The 25,477-nt window shown below is 32.0% G+C and overlaps 2 protein-coding genes and 1 long non-coding RNA gene across 3 annotated transcripts in view; 1 reads left to right on the forward strand and 2 right to left on the reverse strand.

The window, feature by feature from the left end:
* The window catches only part of LOC140055107 (uncharacterized), a 63,995-nt gene that overhangs the window by 23,667 nt on the left and 14,851 nt on the right, over positions 1–25,477 (forward strand). The window contains exons 7-8 of the long non-coding RNA XR_011846623.1: positions 7,007–7,091; positions 20,174–20,266. This is a non-coding gene — a long non-coding RNA (uncharacterized lncRNA). The remainder of the gene's footprint in view (positions 1–7,006; positions 7,092–20,173; positions 20,267–25,477) is intronic.
* Positions 519–2,490, reverse strand: LOC140054849 (uncharacterized). Its single transcript, XM_072099944.1, has one exon. The coding sequence runs from the start codon at positions 2,488–2,490 to the stop codon at positions 640–642; it is 1,851 nt and encodes a 616-aa protein (XP_071956045.1). The 3' UTR covers positions 519–639.
* Positions 20,778–24,221, reverse strand: LOC140054504 (uncharacterized). Its single transcript, XM_072099520.1, has 2 exons — positions 24,042–24,221; positions 20,778–23,744 (listed from the first exon to the last, which is right to left on the reverse strand). Exons 1-2 carry the CDS (start codon positions 24,047–24,049, stop codon positions 20,783–20,785), a joined length of 2,970 nt encoding a protein of 989 aa, XP_071955621.1. The 5' UTR covers positions 24,050–24,221; the 3' UTR covers positions 20,778–20,782.

Genomic DNA, 25,477 nt, shown 5'->3' on the forward strand with positions numbered 1-25,477 from the left:
GTACAGAAAACATGAAATTACAATAAATGTGTCTGGAAATGTACGTGTTTACAAACCATTAGAAAAAAACTAATCTCAGTATGATTAATATTTTTTGATAGTTTTTTTTCATAGTTCAAACAAATTGTGATTTTTGTACCATTGTTGCCTTGGTCTACACTATCAAACTTTATGTGACAAAAAAATGTTCCCATATATGGACATGATGATGTTATATCACTACCATATTAGGGCATATCACTACCATATATTTTAATAGTGTAGACAGAGTTTTAAATCAAATTTTATTTATAATAACTAATTTAAATACTGTCGTACAAGTACTACACTAAAGTACACTATTAATTCTTAAGCTCTGTCCACACTATCAAATATGTGACAAAAAAAATGTGATGTGCCCATATATGGATATGATGTCATATCACTACCATATTTTGGCACATCACACTTTTAAGTTTTAAATAAAATTTATAAAATAATAGATTAATAATAATATTATGTATTTATGAATTTCATACAAATAGATTCCACTTGATTTAATTAATAACTTAATTGATTGAAAGACAATGTTTGTCTTTACTAAATGTCAATACATCAATATAGTTGTATTTACTATGGAAGATTCTTGCTTGTGTAATTTTAATAATATATTATTTTGATTGTGCTGTCACCATAACATGATACAGCAACCATACGTGGGTTATGAGAGATGATACATAACTGGTCTGCCACAGTAATTCCATCTTCTTGTTGATCAATTCTTTTGATAAAATGTCCATCGCTCCTGAATAGTTGTATTTTGTCTCTAGTTGCTATGATGATGTTGTCATCCTCATCAACTACAATTCCACCTGGCATTATCACCATATTATAATCTCTCTCATTGATAAATACTTTCAGTGACTTGTCTTTATCATATAGTAGTACTTGACGCCTTCCTGCATCTGCTACAAGTACTTTCTTAGTTTTTGTAAGTGTAACATCCAAGTATTCAGTATATGATTTGTCTTCTGGTTCTATCTCCTCCAACTTCTTACCACTATTGATGTCAAACATTAACACACATCCAATGTCCGGATCTGCTACATATATAACATTAGTTGCCTCATCTATGTGAATACCACATGGAGTTATAAATACACCCTTACCAATGGATTTGAGCACAAGACGATTCGTATCACATACTTGAATGGATTTATTACCTTGATCACTGAATGCTATGTTGCCATTCTTCATTCTGTACATACATTTAACCATCACCCGTTTTGGTAGCGTAATCTTGCCTATACGTTCTCCTGATTGTTTGTACTTGTAAATTTCATTTGTGCAAAATGAAACCAGCAAGCAATCACCATCACCCTTTGCTACTCCTGTAGGCTTACCATCTACTTTGATAGTAAGTGGTTTGATTGTGACTTTTCCAAAGTCATTTTTTTTCAGTGAATCAATTGAATGTTTGTTTCTGATGAAGTTAATTTGTCTACAGCCATTCTGTTTGATCTCTTCAGAATTATTAATTGTATCCATCATTTTATTTAATACAATTTCGCTTGATTTCATAGCAGTTGCTGGCTCACTCGTTAATAACTTCTTTAGGAAACTCAAGTTTATATTTAATTCAGAATTTATTGTTTCTAAATTTTTCATTTGTACGTCATTAACTTTCTTTGCATTCTTATAAATCATTTCAACTTTTTTTTTCATTTCATCTGCTTTTTTCTGGATTACTTGTACCATTTCTTGAACTTTGTTATCAATATCTCTAAGGCTTGCATCTTTACTTTCTTCTAATTTTATTGCATTTTTTTCAACTACTTTAAGTAAATTTTCTGTTTTTTTAATGGATTCACTGGCAGCTTTCTTTAAGTCTTCTGATGTTTCCTTAAATGTATTAAATGCTGTTATAATGTCAATCAGTTTATGTTTTCCATCAGCTGTGTGTTGGATTACTGCACATTGTATGCATATTGGTACTTTACATTTTGTACAATACATCTCTAATGGTTTAGCATGAGAGGGGCACAGCGGTGGATTTAACAATGAAAACTGTTGTTGTGTCATAGATTGAACTTCCTCTACAGCAAGTAATTTATGAGTAGATGTTATTGGCAACATTTTGTGATGATTACTACATGTCAAACACATGTAATGTCTGCACTCTTTACAGTAATTTGTTACCTGTTCTGTTGATTCACAAATGCATTGAACCTCATCTTTCTTTTTTTCAAGTTTTATGGTTTCCAAGAGGTTGTTAAGAAATGTATTTGGTGCAAGTTGTTGAAGCCCTCCTTCTGGAATGGGATGTGGTTTGCGACAAATAGGGCATGTTAGCTTGCCACGATTGGTACAAACCCAATTCTCCAAACACTTGAGGCAGAAACTATGAAGGCAGCCAAGTGATTTTGGGTCTTCTAGCCTTCCATTACAGATAGAACATTCTAGTACTTTATCATCTATATATCCAAGTGAACTTAAATCATTGCTAGCCATCTTGCAATAGTAATTTGATCAATAACCTTATTCTTTGCAGCAGTTAAAATTTTGTCCAGGTTTCAGATAATAATGATACTTTTTACCAATAAATATGGGTGTGATCTTCAACTGTATAGTGACGGACAATTTAAAAATAAGTATTAAATATCTAAATGTAAGCACTAAAGTACAGTTGGTTTTTCCACTTGTATCATGTGACCATAACTAGACTAGTTGAGATGTGTTCAAAATCAGTGATGCACACTACACTGAACAAAAGCATGTCTATGTAATTCTCACATTTTAAGAGATTGTATTTTGTATGTATTGTCAAATATTAATAATTCAACACAATAGTGTACTTCTTGAAGGCACAACATCTATTTCTGTTTTGGGTAGACATTTGGGATCCATCATGTGTTGTACTACGTTATCAAATGTTTACCATATAAAATGTACTGTACAACTATTTTAGCATTGGTCAGTCTATAGCCTATGATTGTAAGACTTTTAAATATGAACTGACTTTTAGTCTTTAACTTTAAACTTTCAACTCAACATTCATTTATTTTGTTAAGTGTATGTGTGATATATTAGATAATTCATACTCATTTTGTTGTCTTTCATAACAATGATAATCTCAAAAAGATGTCAGACTTGTCCATAATTATTACAGTGATCTGAGTGGTTAACAGTCATTTCTGTCGTCAAATCAAAATTGTTTTAATGATAATAGTCACATGTAACATTTATGTTGTCAAATCAGGAACTATTACAACTGTAAGATAACAAACTGAATGGATTTCTTTTACAAATCATTTTATTTATTAAGCTCAGATGTGTACAAACAAATCACTTTTCATAAAAGATAAATGAATTCAAAATCCCTCCAATTAGATACCAATAGGTTCATTTTCTTCGGCATCCGTTTCTCTATGGAACGCGTTGCCTATTGAAATCCGTCAGGCTACTTCCACCAGTGTCTTCAAATCTCTCCTCAAAACCCACCTTTTTAATTTGTAATTTTTCTAAATTTTCTGTCTTTGTAAAGCGCATTGAGGCTTTCAGCATAATGCGCTATATCAAGTACCAGTTATTATATTATTATTAGATGACCAAATAAAGTACAGAGCGCCCTCTATTTAAATACTATGCCAATTACTCAAGACTAGGCCATTACAACAGTGCTTTACATTTTATCAAATCACCTGTATATAAAATAAAAAACAGATTATTGATTTGTATTATTTAACACATTCATTACTTATGAACTTAGAGATTATTTTTTAATTGTAAGCTTTGTATAAGAACCTAATGGTTTTGTGTGTAATTTTATGAAAAACATTAAAGATGTATTGTCCCCCAAAAACATGAAAAATGAAAATCAGACTTTGAATAGGTTATTTTTGTAGTTTTAATAAAGTTAATCACTTCCGAAGAAAAAAATAATGTTTTCACTTATAAAGTAACATAATAAATGGTTAAATTCAACCAAAAATCCATTGGCTGGCAGCCAATTTGACCATTTTTTGCTTTAAATTCCAATTTTTTCAGGTAAATAATTTTTTTTCCATCCAATTTTTGTTCGAAGTAAATAACTATTATGTGACATTAAAATGGCATATTCAACAACAAAAAAAATAAAATAATTTTTCAGGGCGACAGTACATCTTTAAATAAAACTAAATAACTCAAATGTTGTGTTTCATAAAAATACACATTGAATGATTAGATTAAGCATTAAAGATACATAAGATATTATTTATAATTTTTATAGTAATTATGAATTCGTTAAAAATGGATTCCATTCAGGCGTGTACAAAATTTGATTTATTATTTGAATATTTCAATTTATATACGAAATACTTTATATATTTAATTTGTATATCTTTAATTTGTATACACAGAAGAGTCTTGCCTTTAATAATTAAACATTTTGATTGTTCTGCCATCCCAATTTGCTACAGCAACCATATGTGGGTTATATGAAAAGATACATACTGATGTGGTTCACGAATTCCATCTTCCTGTTGATCAATTCTTTTGATAAATTGTCCATCACTACTGAATAGTTGTAGTTTGTCTATACTTGCTATGATGATGTTATCATCATCATCAACTACAATACTACGTGGCCATATCACCTTACCATCTTTATCTCCTTCATCGATGAGCATTTTCAGTGACTTGACCTTGTCATCATACAATAATACTTGGTTGTCTTCTGCATCTGTTACAAGTAGTTTACCAGTTTTTGTAAGTGTAACATCAAAGTGGTAAAAATCTGTTACTATCTTCTTCAACAGCTTACCATTAATTATGTCAAACATAAACACACATTCCATGTCCCAATCTGCTACATATATAACATTAGTTGGTTCATCTATGTGAAAACCCCATGGATCCTTTATTGTTCGCCTAAATACACCCTTACCAATGGATCTGATCACATGACCATTCATATCACATTCTTTAATGCATTTATTACCGTCATCACTGAATGCTATGTTGCCATTCTTCATTTTGTACATTCTGTAAACTCTCACACCTTCTGGTAGCGTAATCTTACTTATACATTCTCCTGATTGTTTGTACTTGTAAATTTCATTTGTGTCAAATGAAACCAGCAAGCAATCATCATCACACTTTGCTACTCCTGTAGGTGTACCCTCTACGTTGATAGTAAGTGGTGTGAATACAACATTACTAATGTCATTTTCTTTCGATAAATCAATTGAATGTTTGTTTCTGATAAAGTTAATCTGTCTAGTAGTATTGACTTGCTTGATTTCATCAGATTTATTAATTTCATCCATTAGTGTATTTAATACAATTTTTGTTAAATTTGTAATTTGTACGTCATTACCTTCCTTTTCCTCCATATAATTTGCTTCAACTTTTTTTCTCATTTCTTCTCCTTTTTTCTGGATTACTTGTATCATTTCTTGAACTTGGTTATCAATATCTGTAAGGCTTGCCTCTTTACTTTTTTCTAGTTCTTCAGCATTCTTTGTGACTACTTTAAGTATATTTTCTGCTTTTTTTATGGATTCATTGGATTTGTTCTGACTGCTTTAAGTACATTTTCTGTTTTTTTTATGGATTCATTGGCAGCTTTCTTTAAGTCTTCTGAGGTTTCCTTAAATGTATTAAATGCTGTAATAATGTTAATTAGTTCATGTTTTCCATCTCCTGCGGCATGTTGCATTTCAGTGCATTCTATGCATATTGGTACTTTACATTTTGTACAATACATTTCTAATGGTTGAGCATGAGAGGCGCACAGAGAGGCAGTGCCTTTAACCTCACCTTTCTTTTCATGTTGTTTGATGGTTTCCAAGAGGTTGTTAAGAATTGTATTTGGTGCAAGTTTTTGAAGCCCTCCTACTGGTATGGGATATTTTTTGCGACAATTCGGACATGTAAGTTGTCCATTATTGCTTTGAACCCAATTTTCCAAACATTTCAGACAGAAACTATGAAGGCAGCTAAAGGATTTTGGATTTTCTATTCTTTCATTACGGATAGAACATTCTAGTTCTTTCTCATCTATAGACACGTTTACGTTGTTGCTAGCCATCCTGCAAGAATAATGTGTAATTTCTTTATGTGGAATAAATTTGGTATAGCAATAGTTTTTTTGTTACTAAAATAAATAAGAAAACCCATGTTTAAGAGCTGCTACAGAGGCCAAGAAGAAGAAATGCCTATTTATACATTTGAGGAATATGTTTTTATACTATAGTTTTAACTAAACTAATTTCTAATATCGTATATCGCACTGAAGCCCTTCTTTGGCAGAAAATGTGTTTACAAATTCCGGTACATATTAAAATATATTGCACTATTTAAAATTATGATTACCACCATTAAAACCTAAAAAAAAACAACTTAAAAAGTAGAAGATCACTTTCAACCAGTTCAATTGCATTTGTCCTAACCTCATCTTGGATTTTTATTTAAACAAAAATATATTTACAAATGATAATTTATTATATTATGAATTGTGATGTTGGTGCTAATAAAGTTGTAAATTGAGTTTTAATTTAAAGCCTTTATTTTAAAATTAAACTGTAACCAAAGCATTATGACCAGATCACCAGACCAGATAATGCAAATAAGATGGATGGAATAAGATTTGTCAAATCATCATAATTTTGTGCACTTATTTTTCTCTATTTTCAGTACTGTAACATTATTTGATGCTGTAGATGCATCCAACACCAGATAACATTTTAAAATTTTTGTTTCTGGGTAAAATGTGACAACTTTTTTCTTCTCCTGTGCACTGACTTGAAATTGAGATATATATTATTATATTATACAATATATATTTTGTAAACATTTTACAGTATACAATAGGTAACAAAGGCCTGCATTGTGTTTTCTCATAAGATATTCTCACTTGTCACCTAGCAGCGTTAACAGATAGAAGTTACTGTTCACATTAGGTAAGATATGTTCTGGTTATTAAATACTAGTTTTAAATAAATTTATTGTCCATGTAGTTAACATATTTTATTTAACATTTTAGATGTGTTTCAACAGACAATGGTTTTTGACTGCAGCCTACCAGATAAGTAGAGAAAAGGCCTTACACTTTTACAAGAATTCTAAAGGTAACTTTGATGTACAGGGGTGGATCCAGGATTTTTATATATTGATATAAAAAAGTAAATTTCCAAAATAAGATTTCATTTTAGATGTCAAATGGGGTAGCATTTGTGCTCCCAATGAAATGTTACTTGTCAAATGGGGCAGCACTCGCCCAAAGCGTACCCCTGGATCTGCCGCTGATATAAATGAAAATTTATGTGTTTTTCAATTCATATGCCGCAGTTTGTTTGCATCCATGAATAGTTACAGTTGGTTTTTCTACTCGTATCATGTGACCATAAGTAGACTAGTTATGATGTTAATTCAACACAATAGTGTACTTCTTGAAGGCACAACAGCTATTGCTGTTTTGGGTAGACATTTGGGATCCATCATGTGTTGTACAGATACAGATACAGATACAGATACAGATAACTTTTATTGTCCAAATAAACTGGAAATTGCATTTGCTCACTTATCACATACAAAAATCGTATAAAAATATCGAATAAAAATAAAGTATAAAATGTAGAATAACAATATAAAAATACACAATGATTAAAATAGTACATCATAAAATTACAGCTCAAAAATATTTAAGTTAAAAATACAGATCATTACAAACGGTTTAAAAAGTGTCTTATATTTCATTATTAATTATATATTATATTATTTATTATTGTTATCAAAATTATTGTAGTTACCTCTTAAAGTCATCGTTAAATTTTTTAATCCCAGCAGGTAGAAACGAATTTGAGTATCGACCCGTCCGCGCCAACACCGACCTCAGTCTACCACTTCTACCAATGTGGCAGCGAAGAAGATCCGAATGAAGGGGGTGGCTTTCCTCCTCCATGACCGCCTGTAAACCATTTTTCAATCGTTCTCCGTAGTGACAATCGTAGACTGAGTCCGCTGTCAGCGCCGACGAGCCAATCACTCTTAATGCCCTTTCTAACACTTTACATATGCGGCCCTTATCTCCTTTGTTTATGTTCCCACCCCAGCCTAATAGGCAATAATCCCAGATTGAAAAAATAACAGATGAATAAAACATTGTAAGTATCTCTTCCCTTACCCTAAAAACGTTCATTTTCCTCAAACAGTACAGTCTAGTATTTAATTTTTTAATTAGTTGATCTACATGCTCTCCCCATGATAAATTATTGTCATACGTTACCCCAAGATACTTATATGTTTTAACGATTTCTACCTCATGTCCTTTAATCTGGACAGGCTCAATTTCCCTTCTTTTTTTACGGCGGAAATCTATTCGCATTTCTTTGGTTTTTGCTACATTAAGTTCAAGGAAATTAAATGTTTACGATATAAAATATACTGTACAACTATTCTTGCATTAGCCTATGATTGTAAGATTTTGTTTAGTCTTTAACTTTAAACTTCCAACTCAACATTCATTTATTTTGTAAAGTGTATGGGTGATGTAGATAATTCTTACTCATTTTGTTGTCTTTCATAACAATGATAATCTCAAAAAGATGTCAGACTTGTCCATAATCATTCCAGTGATCTGATTGGTTAAGTCATATTTCTGTCGTCAAATTAAAATTGCTTTAATGATAATAGTCACGTGTATCATTTCTGTTGTCAAATCAGGAACTATCACAACTGTAAGATAACAAACTGAATGGGTTTCTTTTAATCATTTTATTTATTAAGCTCAGATGTACAAACAAATCATTTCATAAAAAATAAATTTACATAAAAACCTCTCTAATTAGATACAACTATTTATAATTGTTAATTTAAATTTATTTATTCAGGTATAATGACACAATTTACAAAAAAGCAAACAAAGTCTGAAAATATTGTAGTACAAAGATTGAAACATTAAAAATCACGGATCAAAAAAAAAATAAAATGATTCATTCATGTACAGAGCGCCCTCTATTTAAATACCGTGGCAATTGCTATTTATCATAAAATAAACACAGATTATTCAAGACCAGGTCATTACAATATGTTATGCTTTACCTTTTATCCTAATATAACATTTTATCAAAGTTACATGTGTATATAAAATAAACAACAGATTATTGATTATTTGTATTATTTAACTCATTCATTACTTACAATCTTAAAGATTATTTTTTAAATTGTAAGCTTTGTATACGAACCTAATTTGTGTGTAATTTTAAAAAATAAAATAAAACTAAATGTTGTGTTGGATGAAAATACACATTAAATGAATAGATTAAGCATTAAAATACATAATTTTTTCAGTAATTATGAATTAGGCAAAAATGGGTTAGATATGTACACAATTTATAATTTGATTTAATAATTTGAATATTTCAGTTTATATAGGAAATACTTTATATAATTAATTTCTTGCTTTTAATAATAAAATATTTTGATTGTGTTGTTACCCAAATTTGCTACAGCAACCATACATGGGTTATGAGAAATGATACATAACTTATGGAACGCCGTTTACGCAACATTTCGATGATATGAATTTTATGACGCGATATGTGAATGAAATGCATCGATATGAATTAAATGGTGCGATATATGAATGAAATGTTTTGAATTGAATGCTTTGAATTGAATATTTTGAATGAAATGTTTTGAATGAAATGTTTTGAATGAAATGTTTTGAATGAAATGTTTTGAATGAAATGTTTTGAATGAAATGTTTTGAATGAAATGTTTTGAATGAAATGTTTGAATTGAATTGAAAAGTCAAACTATTGGTGGCGTATGTCATTCTCGCTCGCGATTATTTTCTCAACCTCTTAGGCCTAAGCCTGGGTACCCTCATCTCTTTTCTTCCACGCTGCCTTTACAGAGAATCCTAACAGACCTGGGTTCGGAAATATGTATTCCAATGTTTCAGGTCTGTTAGGGAGTCTCTGTAAAGGATTCATATTGATGACAGCGTTGAAAGGAGATGAGGGTACCCATGCTTAGGCCTATTAAGAGGTTGAAAAAAAATCGCGAGCGGGAATGACATACGCCGCCAATAGTTTGACTTTTTAATTCAATTCAAACATTTCATTCAAAACATTTCATTCAAAACATTTCATTCAAAACATTTCATTCAAAACATTCAATTCAAAACATTTCATTCAAAACATTTCATTCAAAACATTCAATTCAAAGCATTCAATTCAAAACATTTCATTCATATATCACACCATTCAATTCATATCGATGCATTTTATTCACATATCGCGTCAAAAAATTCATATCATCGAAATGTTGCGTAAACGGCGTTCCATAATAACTGCTTTGGTACACTAATTTCACCTTTTTGTTTATCAATTCTTTTGATAAAATGTCCATCACTACTGAATAGTTGTAGTTTGTCTATACTTGCTATGATGATGTTATCATCTTCATCAACTACAACTCCTTTTGGCCACCTCACTTTACCATCTTCATCTCCTTTATTGATGAGTACTTTCATTGACTTGTTCTTGTCATCATACAATAATACTTGATGGTTTCTTGCATCTGATACAAGTACTTTACCAGTTTTTGTAAGTGCAATATCAGAGTATCTATGTTCTTTATTTTGTGTTCCTATCTTCTTCAACACACCATTAAGTATGTCAAACATAAACACACAGTTAATGTGCAAATCTGCTACATACATAACATTAGTTGCCTCATCTATGTGAATACCCCATGGATTCATCAATACACCCTTACCAATGGATTTGATGACATGACCATTCATATCACATACTTGAATGCATTTATTACCAAAATCACTGAATGCTATGTTGCCATTCTTCATTCTGTACATTCTGTTAATCATCACACCTTCTGGTAGTGTAATCTTGTTTGTACATTCTCCTGATTGTTTGTACTTGTGAATTTCATTTGTGCGAAATGAAACCTGCAAGCAATCATCATCACACTTTGCTACTCCTGTAGGTATACTCTCTACTTTGATAGTAAGTGGTTTGAATACAACATTTCCAATGTCAATTTCTTTCAATAAATCAAATGGCTGTTTGTTTCTGATAAAGTTAATTTGTCTAGTAGTATTGACTTGCTTGATTTCTTCAGATTTATTAATTTCATCCATCATTTTGTTTAATACAATCTCACTTGATTTCATAGCAGTTGCTGTCTCACTCTTTAGTAAATGATTTAGGGAACTCATATTTGTGTTTAATTCAGCATTGATTTTTGTTAATTTTGTAATTTGTAAGTCATTAACTTTCTTTTCATTTTTATAATTTGCTTCAACTTTTTTCTTCATTTCATCTGCTTTTTTCTGGATTATTAAAAACATTTCTTGAACTTGGTTATCAATATCTGTGAGACTTGCCTCTTTACTTTCTTCTAGTTCTTTAGCATTCTTTGTGACTATTTTGAGTAAATTTTCTATATTTTGTATCGATTCATTGGCAGCTTTCTTTAAGTCTTCTGATGTTTCCTTAAACGCATTAAATGCCGTTACAATGTTAATTAGTTCATGTTTTCCATCTCCTGCAGCATGTTCCATTTCAGTGCATTCTATGCATATTGGTACTTTATATTTTGTACAATACATTTTCAATTGTTGAGCATGAGAGACGCACAGAGAGGCAGTGCCTTTAACCTTCCTTTTCTGTTCATGTTGTTTCACAGTTTCCAGGAGGTTGTGAAGAAAAGTATTTGGGGCAAGTTTTTGAAGCCCTCCTACTGGAATAGGATACTCTTTGCGACAAATAGGGCATGTTAGCTTGCCATGATTGGTACGAACCCATTTCTTCAAACACTTCAGACAGAAACTATGAAGGCATGAGCTAAGTGATTTTGGGTCTTCTAGCCTTCCATTACAGACAGAATATTCTAGTACTTTCTCATCGATATCTCCAAGTAGACTAATGTCGTTGCTAGCCATCCTGCAATATTAATTTGTCACTAATCAACATAAATTATTCAATCTAACATATTAATAAGGATAGTGGTTTTAGTTATACAAAAAAAAAAAAAAAACAAAAACAAACAATATTTTCTAAGAATAACTACAGTCTATTGTAGATATTCATTTATTTTGGTCAAATTTCCAATATCAAATTCATCTACATTCTTATAAATTATTTATTTTAATGGAGTTAGATTGGATTTGAACCCTTTGAAATTGTCCAACATTAAGGTTAATGCTTAACATATAAATTATAATTTGAAACAGTTTGTAATTTGTAAATAATAAATATTAAAAAGTCACCTTTTCATAATGGTTGTACTTAAGCTTCTTATTAGGTGCTGACGTGGTTATTGAAAAGTAAGAAAGATTCCAATAGGTGCTGACGCTGTTAATCATGGAACCTGTTACTGTATTTAGTGTTCGGTTAAAAAAAATTAAAATTTTATCTCTACATTGAAATTTTATTTGCTATTTAGTATTAGACAATTTGTCTTAAAATCACTGATTTATCTATTCAATGTTTACCAGACCTAGTATAGACTCCCCCAAAAAGGCAGCAGGGTTTTTCCAACCATTTATTCTTTTTTGACCCTTTACGATGTCCCTTTCTAGCCACACCCATCACATTAACGCGCCAGAGTGACTATCATTTCCATACATTAATATGTACGTAGATAATTGCAACAGGCATAAAATTGGTTAACTTCCAGCTATGCTGACCCCTCTGGGCTCCTGACAATGAAATTTATCGCATGACAGTCCAATTGATATACATTAAAAGATCATTATCCAACTACTCATCTTCCTATCTATCTATAATATGCAGAACATCATCTACACTAATATAATCAAACATCGTATACTCTATCCGTATACTCTCTAACCAATATTTCAATCTTTCTTTCGACTGAAGCCGAAGTACAGTATAAGTCTAGTCGTATCTCGGGACCATTCTATAGCAAAGAACTTATAACACAAGAATCTCCTGTTCTTCAATTTGCATTCAAAACACAGTATCGGAAGTACAGGGTTAAAAGGTCAAACTGGGCGACGCCATTTCACAGCATGGAGCAGCGCCCCCTCCAAACTAGGAAGTCAATTACTCTACCCCCTAGAGTATTAGCAGATCCCCTCTATGATTTTGACTTTCTAATTTGATGCGGGCGCCCTACTCCATGGCTCACAATGGCGCCACCCATAGCTCTATTCTATCCCACAATGCCTTTCGAAATTGTTACGCGCTTCGGACGAACAGGAGATTCTTGTGTTATAAGTTCTTTGTCTATAGTCACCACTAGGTAGGCTTACTTCATCATATCAAGGCTTCTATGAATGGATGACTAGTTGGGAGCAGGAACGCTAGGTAGACCAAACCATGAATAACCAAACCCACCGTTTTACGATCATTCGGGAAATTCCCTCACGATATATTCAAACGTTGAGAGCGCTCTACTCCATGGAGAGATTTTTTTTTTTTTTTTTGCATCTCCGTATTTTGATTTCACACTTGTTTTTTAAGATGTTATACGTGTGAATACAACTTACAGAGATCTTTTTTTTTGCATTTAAATATGTTGCTGTATGTTTATTATCTACGGAAGCCCGTTTGGGCCACAAGTTAACTATATTTAAAAAGCTGCCACTTAATTATCTGGCGGCCGCCACTTAATTATCTGGCGGCCGCCACTTAATTATCTGGCGGCCGCCACTTAATTATCTGGCGGCCGCCACTTAATTATCTGGCGGCCGCCACTTAATTATCTGGCGGCCGCCACTTAATTATCTGGCGGCCGCCACTTAATTATCTGGCGGCCGCCACTTAATTATCTGGCGGCCGCCACTTAATTATCTGGCGGCCGCCACTTAATAATTAGTACATGTCCCGTCACGTGACATGTACGTGCATTGGATCAGAGGTGATGTTGCATATGGAACGCCATCGCTGCCTCCAGCAGTATCCGTATATTTAGTGTGGTTGTTGAATCAACAGTACTATGTAAAGAAAAATATAACAAGTAAAATAAATATTTCATTTAACCAATTATGAACCACTAAACAAAAAAATCATGCCGCAACGTATCGTAGACGCAACATAAGAAAATACTCTTCTATCTATTTTGCATCCCCTCTTACGATCGATAATCAATGACGAACGTAAAACAGAAACGGTTTTGAACACGTCGGTTCCTTATTGTGATGGCACGTTCTTACGGCGCACTTTGCGTCAATCTGAAAACCAATTTCAGCTCTTAAAATATTTCCCGGGCCAAATTTGACAGTTCGTCCCAATAGCTTATCATGAACTAACGGAACTTTACGTTTTATCTTTTTATTGTCAAAATAAAAAATAATGGGTCTACTGTATTCAAATTATGATTTGACAAAAGGCTAAATATAAAGATTAGCATCTGCGTATTCTGCAAATGTTGCTCGATCGTTAACAACCCGTTAATAGTATATAATTTCGTTAGATTTGTTTGTGCAGTGTCAATTCTCTATTTAAATGGTCATTACACAACCGGTAACCTGTTTCTTCCAAAGCTGCCCGTCCTTCAATGTTTAAAGATTTTTATTTTCTTTAGGTACTCATGGCAGGGATAATGCAAACATTTAAAATCGGGATGTCGACAATCTGTTGAAAATCGTCATCCACAGGCCTGTGCGATAGAAAGTTGGTGGTTGGTGGTTAAGCCCGATAAAAATTCACCATCATCATTAAAGGTTTATAGAGCATATCACTTGTTTGTATTCATCACGGGTGCTTGAAAACAAGTCACTTTTTTTGTTTTAACTTTGACAGATGATGAAGACATTTAGTGGTTGCCGGAACTGGAACTTATTAAACATGTCTTTTGACAATGTCGGTAATACCACCGATATGAGTAAACACCCGTTTTAAATTTGAAAAATAAATTAAAGGTGAACACTATCGTCACATTGCAACCGTAAACAAATCGGAACATTGTAATTTTGGCGCGCATATGTTGAATAGCTTTTGTCTTGTGAACGTTGACATAATGGCATGAAAATAATAAGATTTTTCGGAATTATGGAAGCCGTTACGAATGTTTACCAATTATGCGCGCAGTTATCATTAAATGAAACAGATATGTCGCAGGAAACGATCGATTTATAATAAAAATTTGCAGAGCGGATACCTATCGTTCGTTCATTTTAGCTTTTTGTCAAATCATAATTTGAATATATTCTGTCAAATTTGGCCCGGGAAATATTTTAAGAGCAGAAATTTCCATATCGTCGACGCAAAGTGGGCCGTAAGAACAACCTTGCGTGTCATTACAAGTGGGAACCGACGACGGAACACGGTGCCGTAGAGTTGTTCAACACCGTTTCTGCTTTATGTTCTTCATTGATTATCGATCGTAAGATTAGATAAAAGGCAAATATTATAAATAATAAACATATAGCAAAAGGATCTCTGTAAGTTGTATTCACGCGTATAACATTTTTAAAAACCAGTGTGAAATTTAAATACGGACACTTTTTATATAGGCTCTTAAAATTAGCCTAAATAGTCCTACCGCCATCCTTTACTTCTTAAAATTTACTATTTTATGTAGTTTATTTCTATACTTTGGATATAGTTTTAAATTGTCGGGCGACGTGTGCTATAAAGTTATCGGAACAAAGTGATATTAATTAATATTGCAATCAATTCAATGCTCTGCGTCCGTCGCCTTGCAAATAGCGTGATGTGTGTGTTCGTAAACCATATTGCATCCATTGGCGAAAACGCGTGAGGTTATTCGTAGATAAAGTCATGTTTTTTTGAAAACTTAACGATTGAAATCGAAATATTTTTATAGAATCTGTAAATTCAAGGTGTTATCACGATTTTGTATGATTTTGGTCGGATTTCAATTCAATTCATCGACATTTTTATTCCATAATCAAAATAAAAACATATACAAATACAATACAAATAATAAGATAATGGAATGGGATACAAAATAAGCACAAGTGCTTTAAGCATGTAACCCTAACAAAAAGATCAAACAATTAGTACAAACAAAAAGAACAAACCAAAATAACATAATGTGATTTACTTAACTTAAATATTTCTATTGTTATAATATTGCTTTAATCTCTGTTTAAACAAACTTAAAGTGGGGGATTGTTTTATATAGTCTGTTAAATTGTTCCAAATATGTGTTCCTTGGTAGGAAATACATTGCTGTCCGACTTTGGTGCGTTTTAGTTGTGGACAGTAGTTTGACCTGTTTCTAGTTGAGTAATTATGGAATGAGGCAGATGTACTAAATAAGTTATTAAATGATTCAGGTAATAGATTATGTTTATATTGATACATAAATATAGCAGTGTGTTTCGTATAAAGGTCAAAAATATTTAATGTTTGGGTTGAAATAAAAAGTGGATGAGAAGGATGCATAAAATGAACATGACAAATATTTCTAAGTGCTTTTTTCTGGAGAATATGTATACGGTTTAAGTTTGTAGCAGAAGTAGCACCCCATACTGTGATAGCATACGTTATTCTAGGTAATATAAGTGCATTGTATACCGTTAACAAGATTTTACTTGATAACATAGACTTCACTTTGTTTAAGACACCAATTATTCTAGAAATACTGTTTGCTACCTCATTTACATGAAAATTAAACAATAAAGTTTCATCCAGAAATAAGCCTAGAAATTTAACTTCAGTAGCTTTTACTATACATTCATTTCCCATCCTCAATTCTAGTGAGGTAGTGTCAGCTGACTTATTTCTAGCCTTAAATATAACATATTTTGATTTGTTTACATTTAGCGTTAATTTGTTAGCAATAAACCAGTCCGAAAGTATAGATAACTCCTGGTTCATTGTATCAAAAGCTTGAGTAATATCATTGTGACTACAAAACACATTTGTGTCATCTGCATACATAATCATGTCTACATGGTTACATGCTAGACTAATATCATTAATGAATATAAGAAATAATAATGGACCCAATATGGATCCCTGAGGAACTCCAGTGTTTACTGTCATTTTACTAGATGCAGTATTAACAATAAATGTGTATTGTAGTCTTTTTTTAAGATAGTTTGAGAACCAGTTTAGCGGAACTCCTCTTATACCATAAAATCTTAACTTATCTAATAATACATCATGATCGATTGTATCAAACGCTTTTGATAAATCAAGGAAAACTCCTAGTGTGAACTCTTTATTCTCAATAGCGTTTGTGATTTTTTCAATCGATTGTATTAAAGCATGACTAGTTGAATGGTGTTGTCTAAATCCATACTGTGTTTTACTCAGTACGTTATATTTTGAGAGGTAACAAATCGTTTGATCATACACAATCCTCTCAAATATTTTGGAAAAAAAGGGTAAAATGGAAATAGGCCGATAATTATTTATATCGGAGATGTCACCATTCTTAAATACCGGGATAACTTTAGCAATTTTTATATCAGCCGGGACACAGCCCGATGATAATGACGTATTAATAATATGCAATAAAGGTTTTAAAATAAACGGGGAAGCAGATTTTATGAGTTGGGCACTTATACCATCATGGCCAGGAGAAGTATTCTTTGTGTTTTTAATATAGTGGTTAAGTTCATGTTCAGTAACAGGCTTAAAAAACATTGAAGAGGTAAAATTTCCCTTTAAGAAAGTTCTGTGGGTGATTTCTTCATTTTGAGATTCATGCCTAAATTTATTATTTAGTTTTTCTCCAATATTAATAAAAAAAGAGTTGAATGCATCAGCTTTCTCATCATTATCAGAGAAAGTCTCAGTACCCAATTTTATTTTTGTAGGCAAATTGGTAGTCTTTTTCCTACCCATTATATCATTTAGGATTGTCCACGTTTTTTTAATATCTTGTTTATTTCGTTCAAACTGGACCATATAATATTCTTTTTTCCGATTTCTAATAGTAGTGGTTAACTTGTTTCTAAAATGTATGTACGTACTTTTATTAGTAGTGGTGTTATTTTGTTTGTACTTTTTATATAATTTATGTTTTTGAGAGATAGCTCTGGCAATTTCAGCTGTGATCCAAGGAGATTTTAACTTGTTCGCCTTATTTCTAATTCGTTTTAAAGGGAAACAATTATCAATTGTTTTATTTAAAGTGTTTGTAAAATTTTGATAAGCAACATTCGCATTATTTGAGAATAGCACATCATTCCACTGATTACTTTGTAATTCTTGCAAAAAATACTCCGTTTGTTGAGGAGAGTATTGTCGTTTATATACAAATCGAGGATATTGCTTATTATGTTTTTCCAAAGTATCTACACAGAATATTGGGAAGTGATCAGAAATATCAGTAATAAGTATTCCACTTTTAAGGGACGTAGTAAAAGAATCGATGTTGCAATAAATGTTATCAATTATTGAAGCACAATTATCGGATATTCTAGTAGGACTTTTTATGATTGGCTGAAATGACTGAGAAAATATTGTGTCTAAGTGTGATTGGATAGTGTTGTCGGTAGATTGTTGGAGTAAGTTTATGTTATAGTCTCCCACAAGGTAAGCTTTCTTTTTTTCTAGATTAATCATTTGCATTACACATGTTAATTCATCATCAAACTTTTGCAAGGAACGTGAGGGTGGTCTATAGTGTACACTACCATTTCGTAGGGTCTTCGATTTCGAGATCTTCGCTTTCGACACCGTTCGCAGTTTGATGTACATACTGACTGCCAGTGATCTCAACCGCCTGATCTAAACAATAGGTACGCGGTTGTCTGGTGGTGTCCTTTGAACGAATTCGTTCGTATGATCAAAGAATATAATATCACAAGAATGAGTAATCCGCGATTTTCCCTGTAACAGTAATATTGTCCATGTGGTAGGGCGCCGCCATAAGTGAGGATGTATCTGGGATGTATACAACTTTTTGTGACGGTTTCACTAATCAAAGGCTGGACCACCGGTAGTATTTTCATGATAAAAAATGTTATCAACTACATGCTAACATCATGTTAAATGCTGTTTGGATATTTAATTGTTCGTTTTATGCAATTTATTGAGTAAAAACTGCCGTATAAACAGTTTGCTTTATCAACCGGGTGCTGCTACGATAGCGTGACCGGGCGTGTTGGCGTTTACGCGTTTTCCCGAAGGATAGTTTAATAATATTCCTATATTTAACTTGTTTCTGGTAAAACAAATAAATGTTAATGACATTTAACATTTTATCCTATTATTAACATGTATTTTATACTAATATATCATAAAAACAATACTTAATTTACCGGGCGTTGAGTAATACGCGGCAAATGGTAAAGAATATAGGCCGTGCTGAGTAACGATTCGTTGATTTTTGGTGTTGCTGTGTTAGGCCTTTTTTGTGAACTAATTTAGCATGTTAGTAAATAATTTTCTGTAAAAGTGAATGTACACTAGTTTGTTAATAAATATGTATTATGAAATGGTTTACAATTGCAAAATATATTATATTTCTATTTAATGTGACATGTATAATATCTATTAAATCAAGTCTTATTTAGTATGTATACATCCGCCCTTATGAGGGCGGGCATCACTCTCTGGAGCGCTCTGTTACAAATTTCTCATGCAAAAATCGCGGAATACTCATTCTTGTGATAATTATATTCTTTGGTATGATACACGCGTCAATATCATGTTACATCTCCACCGACCAAAAATTCGTATTTATTTTTTAAATGAAAATTGGCAATTCATTTGCAACTTTTAGAACATTACCAACACTATTGCTCGACGTACGCTCATACAGGGAAGAAGTGAATACGAGTTTAGGAATTTTTAAATTTACGAATAACCTTTTGTACTGTGAGGCACGTATTTGGAGGATTTTTAGAGATGAGGGAGGGTATATTGGGGATGGGGTTCGCAGTCGAAAAGCAGAACAACCCCCCCCCCCCCTGTAATAATGAAAAACTAAGTTGTAAATTGAGTTTTGATTTTTAGACTTTATTTTAATTTATTACACTAAAGCCAAAGCATTATTTGCATGTTCAAGGAATATACAATGTAATCATCATAATTTTTTCTCTAAGTTCAGTATTGTAACATTATTTGATGCTATAGAATCATCAAACACCAACAACATTTTTACATTTTCTGTTTCTGTGTAAAATGTTGCATTTTTTCCTTTTCACTTGCACTTGACTTAAGATTGTTATTATACACTATATATATATATATATATTTTTTACATGATTTTTTTTGTTTACATTTTACAGTATACAGTAGGTAACAACGGACTGCATTGTGTTTTCTCATAAGATATTCTCTCTTGTCACCTAGCAACAGATAGAAGGTACTGTTCACATTAGGTAAGGTGTTTTCTAGAAAATAATAGAATTTATTTTTAAATTGTTGCTAAATTAAACTATGTAAACACTGTCTTAGTTGTATTTTTCATAATTAGGAATTACATGCAATATACAAAAAAAATACGTATAATGATAATTAAAGGATAAATACATTTTAATCATTTTAATTTATGCTTAAACAAATTTTAATGGAAATATTATATACATGTAATTTATATACATGGGAAGAGTCGTTTGTTCAATTTTAGTAATTAAACATTTTGTTGCTACAGCAACCATACATGGGTTATATGAAAAATATGTAATGTAATAATATAAAAATACACATTGAATGATTAGATTAAGAAACTAAAGATATTATTTATATTTTTTCATTTATTATGAATTAGGCAAAAATGGACCACATTCAGATTTGTACAACATTTATAATTTGATTTAATAAATTGAATATTTCAATTTATATAGGAAATACTTTATATAATTAATGTATATACATGGGGAAGGGTAGACTTGCTTTTAATAATTAAACATTTTGATTGTGCTATCACTGTAATGTGCTACAGCAACCATACATGGGTTATGAGAAATGATACATAACTGCTGTGGTGAACTAATTCCATCTTCTTGTTTATCAATTCTTTTGATAAAATGTCCATCACTACTGAATAGTTGTAGTTTGTGGTAACTTGCTATGATGATGTTATCATCCTCATCAACTACAACTCCACCTGGGTACTTCACTTTACCATCTTTAACTCCTTCATTGATGAGTACTTTCATTGACTTGTCCTTGTCATCATACAATAATACTTGATGCTGTGCTGCATGTGCTACAAGTACTTTACCAGTTTTTGTAAGTGTAACATCATAGTATCCACAATAATATGATTCCTTTTGTGATCCTATCTTCTTCAACTGCTTACCACTATTAATGTCAAACATGAACACACATTCAATGTGCCAATCTGCTACATATACAACATTATTTGCCTCATCTATGTGAATACCCCATGGATTCATCAATACACCCTTACCAATGGATTTGATGACATGACCATTCATATCACATACTTGAATGCATTTATTACCAAAATCACTGAATGCTATGTTGCCATTCTTCATTCTGTACATTCTGTAAACCATCACATCTTCTGGTAGTGTAATCTTGCGTATACTTTCTCCTGATTGGTTGTACTTGTGAATTTCATTTGTGTTAAATGAAACCAGCAAGCAATCATCATCACACTTTACTACTCCTCTAGGTTTATCCTCTACTTTGATAGTATGTGATTTGAGTACAACATTTCCAATGTCATTTTCTTTCAATAAATCAATTGGATGTTGGTTTCTTATAAAGTTAATTTGTCTACTTGTTCTGACTTGCTTGATTTCTTCAGATTTATTAATTTCATCCATCAATTTATTTAATACAATCTCACTTGATTTCATAGCAGTTGCTGTCTCACTCTTTAGTAACTGATTTAGGGAACTCATATTTATGTTTAATTCAGCGTTGATCTTTTTTAATTTTGTAATTTGTACATCATTAACTTTCTTTTCATTTTCATAATTTTCTTCAACTTTTTTCTTCATTTCATCTGCTTTTTTCTGGATTATTAAAAACATTTCTTGAACTTGGTTATCAATATCTGTGAGACTTGCATCTTTACTTTCTTCTAGTTCTTTAGCATTCTTTCTGACTATTTTGAGTACATTTTCTATTTTTTGTATCGATTCATTGGCAGCTTTCTTTAAGTCTTCTGATGTTTCGTTAAACGTATTAAATGCTGTAACAATGTTAATTAGTTCATGTTTTCCATCGCCTGCGGCATGTTCCATTGCAGTGCATTCTATGCATATTGGTACTTTACATTTTGTACAATACATTTTCAATGGTTGATCATGAGAGGCACACAGAGAGGTACTACTGAATAGTTGTAGTTTGTCTATACTTGCTATGATGATGTTATCATCTTCATCAACTACAACTCCTTTTGGCCACCTCACTTTACCATCTTCATCTCCTTTATTGATGAGTACTTTCATTGACTTGTTCTTGTCATCATACAATAATACTTGATGGTTTCTTGCATCTGATACAAGTACTTTACCAGTTTTTGTAAGTGCAATATCAGAGTATCTATGTTCTTTATTTTGTGTTCCTATCTTCTTCAACACACCATTAATTATGTCAAACATAAACACACAGTTAATGTGCAAATCTGCTACATACATAACATTAGTTGCCTCATCTATGTGAATACCCCATGGATTCATCAATACACCCTTACCAATGGATTTGATGACATGACCATTCATATCACATACTTGAATGCATTTATTACCAAAATCACTGAATGCTATGTTGCCATTCTTCATTCTGTACATTCTGTTAATCATCACACCTTCTGGTAGTGTAATCTTGCTTGTACATTCTCCTGATTGTTTGTACTTGTGAATTTCATTTTTGCGAAATGAAACCAGCAAGCAATCATCATCACACTTTGCTACTCCTGTAGGTATACTCTCTACTTTGATAGTAAGTGGTTTGAATACAACATTTCCAATGTCAATTTCTTTCAATAAATCAAATGGCTGTTTGTTTCTGATAAAGTTAATTTGTCTAGTAGTATTGACTTGCTTGATTTCTTCAGATTTATTAATTTCATCCATCATTTTGTTTAATACAATCTCACTTGATTTCATAGCAGTTGCTGTCTCACTCTTTAGTAAATGATTTAGGGAACTCATATTTGTGTTTAATTCAGCATTGATTTTTGTTAATTTTGTAATTTGTAAGTCATTAACTTTCTTTTCATTTTTATAATTTGCTTCAACTTTTTTCTTCATTTCATCTGCTTTTTTCTGGATTATTAAAAACATTTCTTGAACTTGGTTATCAATATCTGTGAGACTTGCCTCTTTACTTTCTTCTAGTTCTTTAGCATTCTTTGTGACTATTTTGAGTGAATTTTCTATATTTTGTATCGATTCATTGGCAGCTTTCTTTAAGTCTTCTGATGTTTCCTTAAACGCATTAAATGCTGTTACAATGTTAATTAGTTCATGTTTTCCATCTCCTGCAGCATGTTCCATTTCAGTGCATTCTATGCATATTGGTACTTTACATTTTGTACAATACATTTTCAATTGTTGAGCATGAGAGACGCACAGAGAGGAAGTGCCTTTAACCTTCCTTTTCTGTTCATGTTGTTTCACAGTTTCCAGGAGGTTGTGAAGAAAAGTATTTGGGGCAAGTTTTTGAAGCCCTCCTACTGGAATAGGATACTCTTTGCGACAAATAGGGCATGTTAGCTTGCCATGATTGGTACGAACCCATTTCTCCAAACACTTCAGACAGAAACTATGAAGGCATGAGCTAAGTGATTTTGGATCTTCTAGCCTTCCATTACAGACAGAACATTCTAGTACTTTCTCATCGATATCTCCAAGTAGACTAATGTCGTTGCTAGCCATCCTGCAATATTAATTTGTAATCAACATAAATTATTCAATCTAACATATTAATAAGGATAGTGGTTTTAGCTATACAAACAAACAATATTTTCTAAGAATAACTACAGTCTATTGTTGATATTCATTTTGGTCAAATTTCCAATATCAAATTCATCTACATTCTTATAAATTATTTATTTTAATGGAGTTAGATTGGATTTGAACCCTTTGAAATTGTCCAACATTAAGGTTAATGCTTAACATATAAATTATAATTTGAAACGGTTTGTAATTTGTAAATAATAAATATTAAAGTCACCTTTTCATAATGGTTGTACTTAAGCTTCTTATTAGGTGCTGACGTGGTTATTGAAAAGTAAGAAAGATTCAAATAGGTGCTGACGCTGTTAATCATGGAACCTGTTACTGTATTTAGTATTCGGTTAAAAAAAAGTTAAATTTTATCTCTACATTGAAATTTTATTTGCTATAAGACAATTTGTCTTAAAATCACTGATTTATCTATTCAATGTTTACCAGACCTAGTATAGACTCACCAAAAAGGCAGCAGGGTTTTTCCAACCATTTATTCTTTTTTGACCCTTTACGATGCTCCTCCTAGCCACACCCATCACATTAATGCGCCAGAGTGACTATCATTTCCATGCATTAATATGTAGGCCTACGTAGATAATTGCCACAGGCATAAAATTGGTTGATTTTCCAGCTATGCTGACCCCTCTGGGCTCCTGACAATTAAATTTATCGCATGACAGTCCAATTGATATACATTAAAAGATCATTATCCAACTAGGCTACTCATCTTCCTATCTATCTATAATATGCAAAACATCATCTACACTAATATAATCATCGTATACTCTATCCGTATACTCTCTAACCAATATTTCAATCTTTCTTTCGACTAAAGCCGAAGTACAGTATAAGCCTAGTCGTATCTCGGGACCATTCTATGGTCACCACCACTAGGTAGGCTTACTTCATCAAGGCTTCTATGAATGGATGACTAGTTGGGAGCAGGAACGCTTGGTAGACCAAACCATGAATAACCAAACCATGAATAACCAAACCCACGAACGTTTACCGATCATTTGGGAAATTCCCTCACGATGTATTCAAACGTTGAGAGCGCTCTACTCCATGGAGAGATTTTTTTTTTTTGCATGTCCGTATTTTGATTTCACACTTGTTTTTTAAGATGTTATACGTTGAGAGATCTTTTTTTTTGCATTTAAATATGTTGCTGTATGTTTATTATCTATTAAATGTTTGCCTATTGTTTATTATCTAAATGTATCAATAAATTACAAAAGATATTTATTTTCCTTTAGTCATTTTATTTAAACTTTTAAATTTTCACCGTTGTGTACTAATGCTGGTATAATTATTCACCAGTTTCTAAATGTTTTTATAATGTATTCATAATGTGCAAATAATATACCAGTATCAGTATATTTAGTGTGGTTGTTGAAGCGACAGCACTATTTAAAGAAAAATGTAACAAGTAAAATAAATATTTCATTTCACCAATTATAAACCACTAAACAAAAAAATCATGCCGCAACGTATCGTAGACGTAACATAAGAAAATACTCTTCTATCTATTTTGCATCCCCTCTTACGATCGATAATCAATGACGAACGTAAAACAGAAACGGTGTTGAACACGTCGGTTCCTTATTGTGATGACACGTTCTTACGGCGCACTTTGCCCTGATCTGAAAACCAATTTCA

Source organism: Antedon mediterranea, chromosome 7, assembly GCF_964355755.1.
Source record: "Antedon mediterranea chromosome 7, ecAntMedi1.1, whole genome shotgun sequence".
In the NCBI taxonomy this organism is placed as follows: domain Eukaryota; kingdom Metazoa; phylum Echinodermata; class Crinoidea; order Comatulida; family Antedonidae; genus Antedon; species Antedon mediterranea.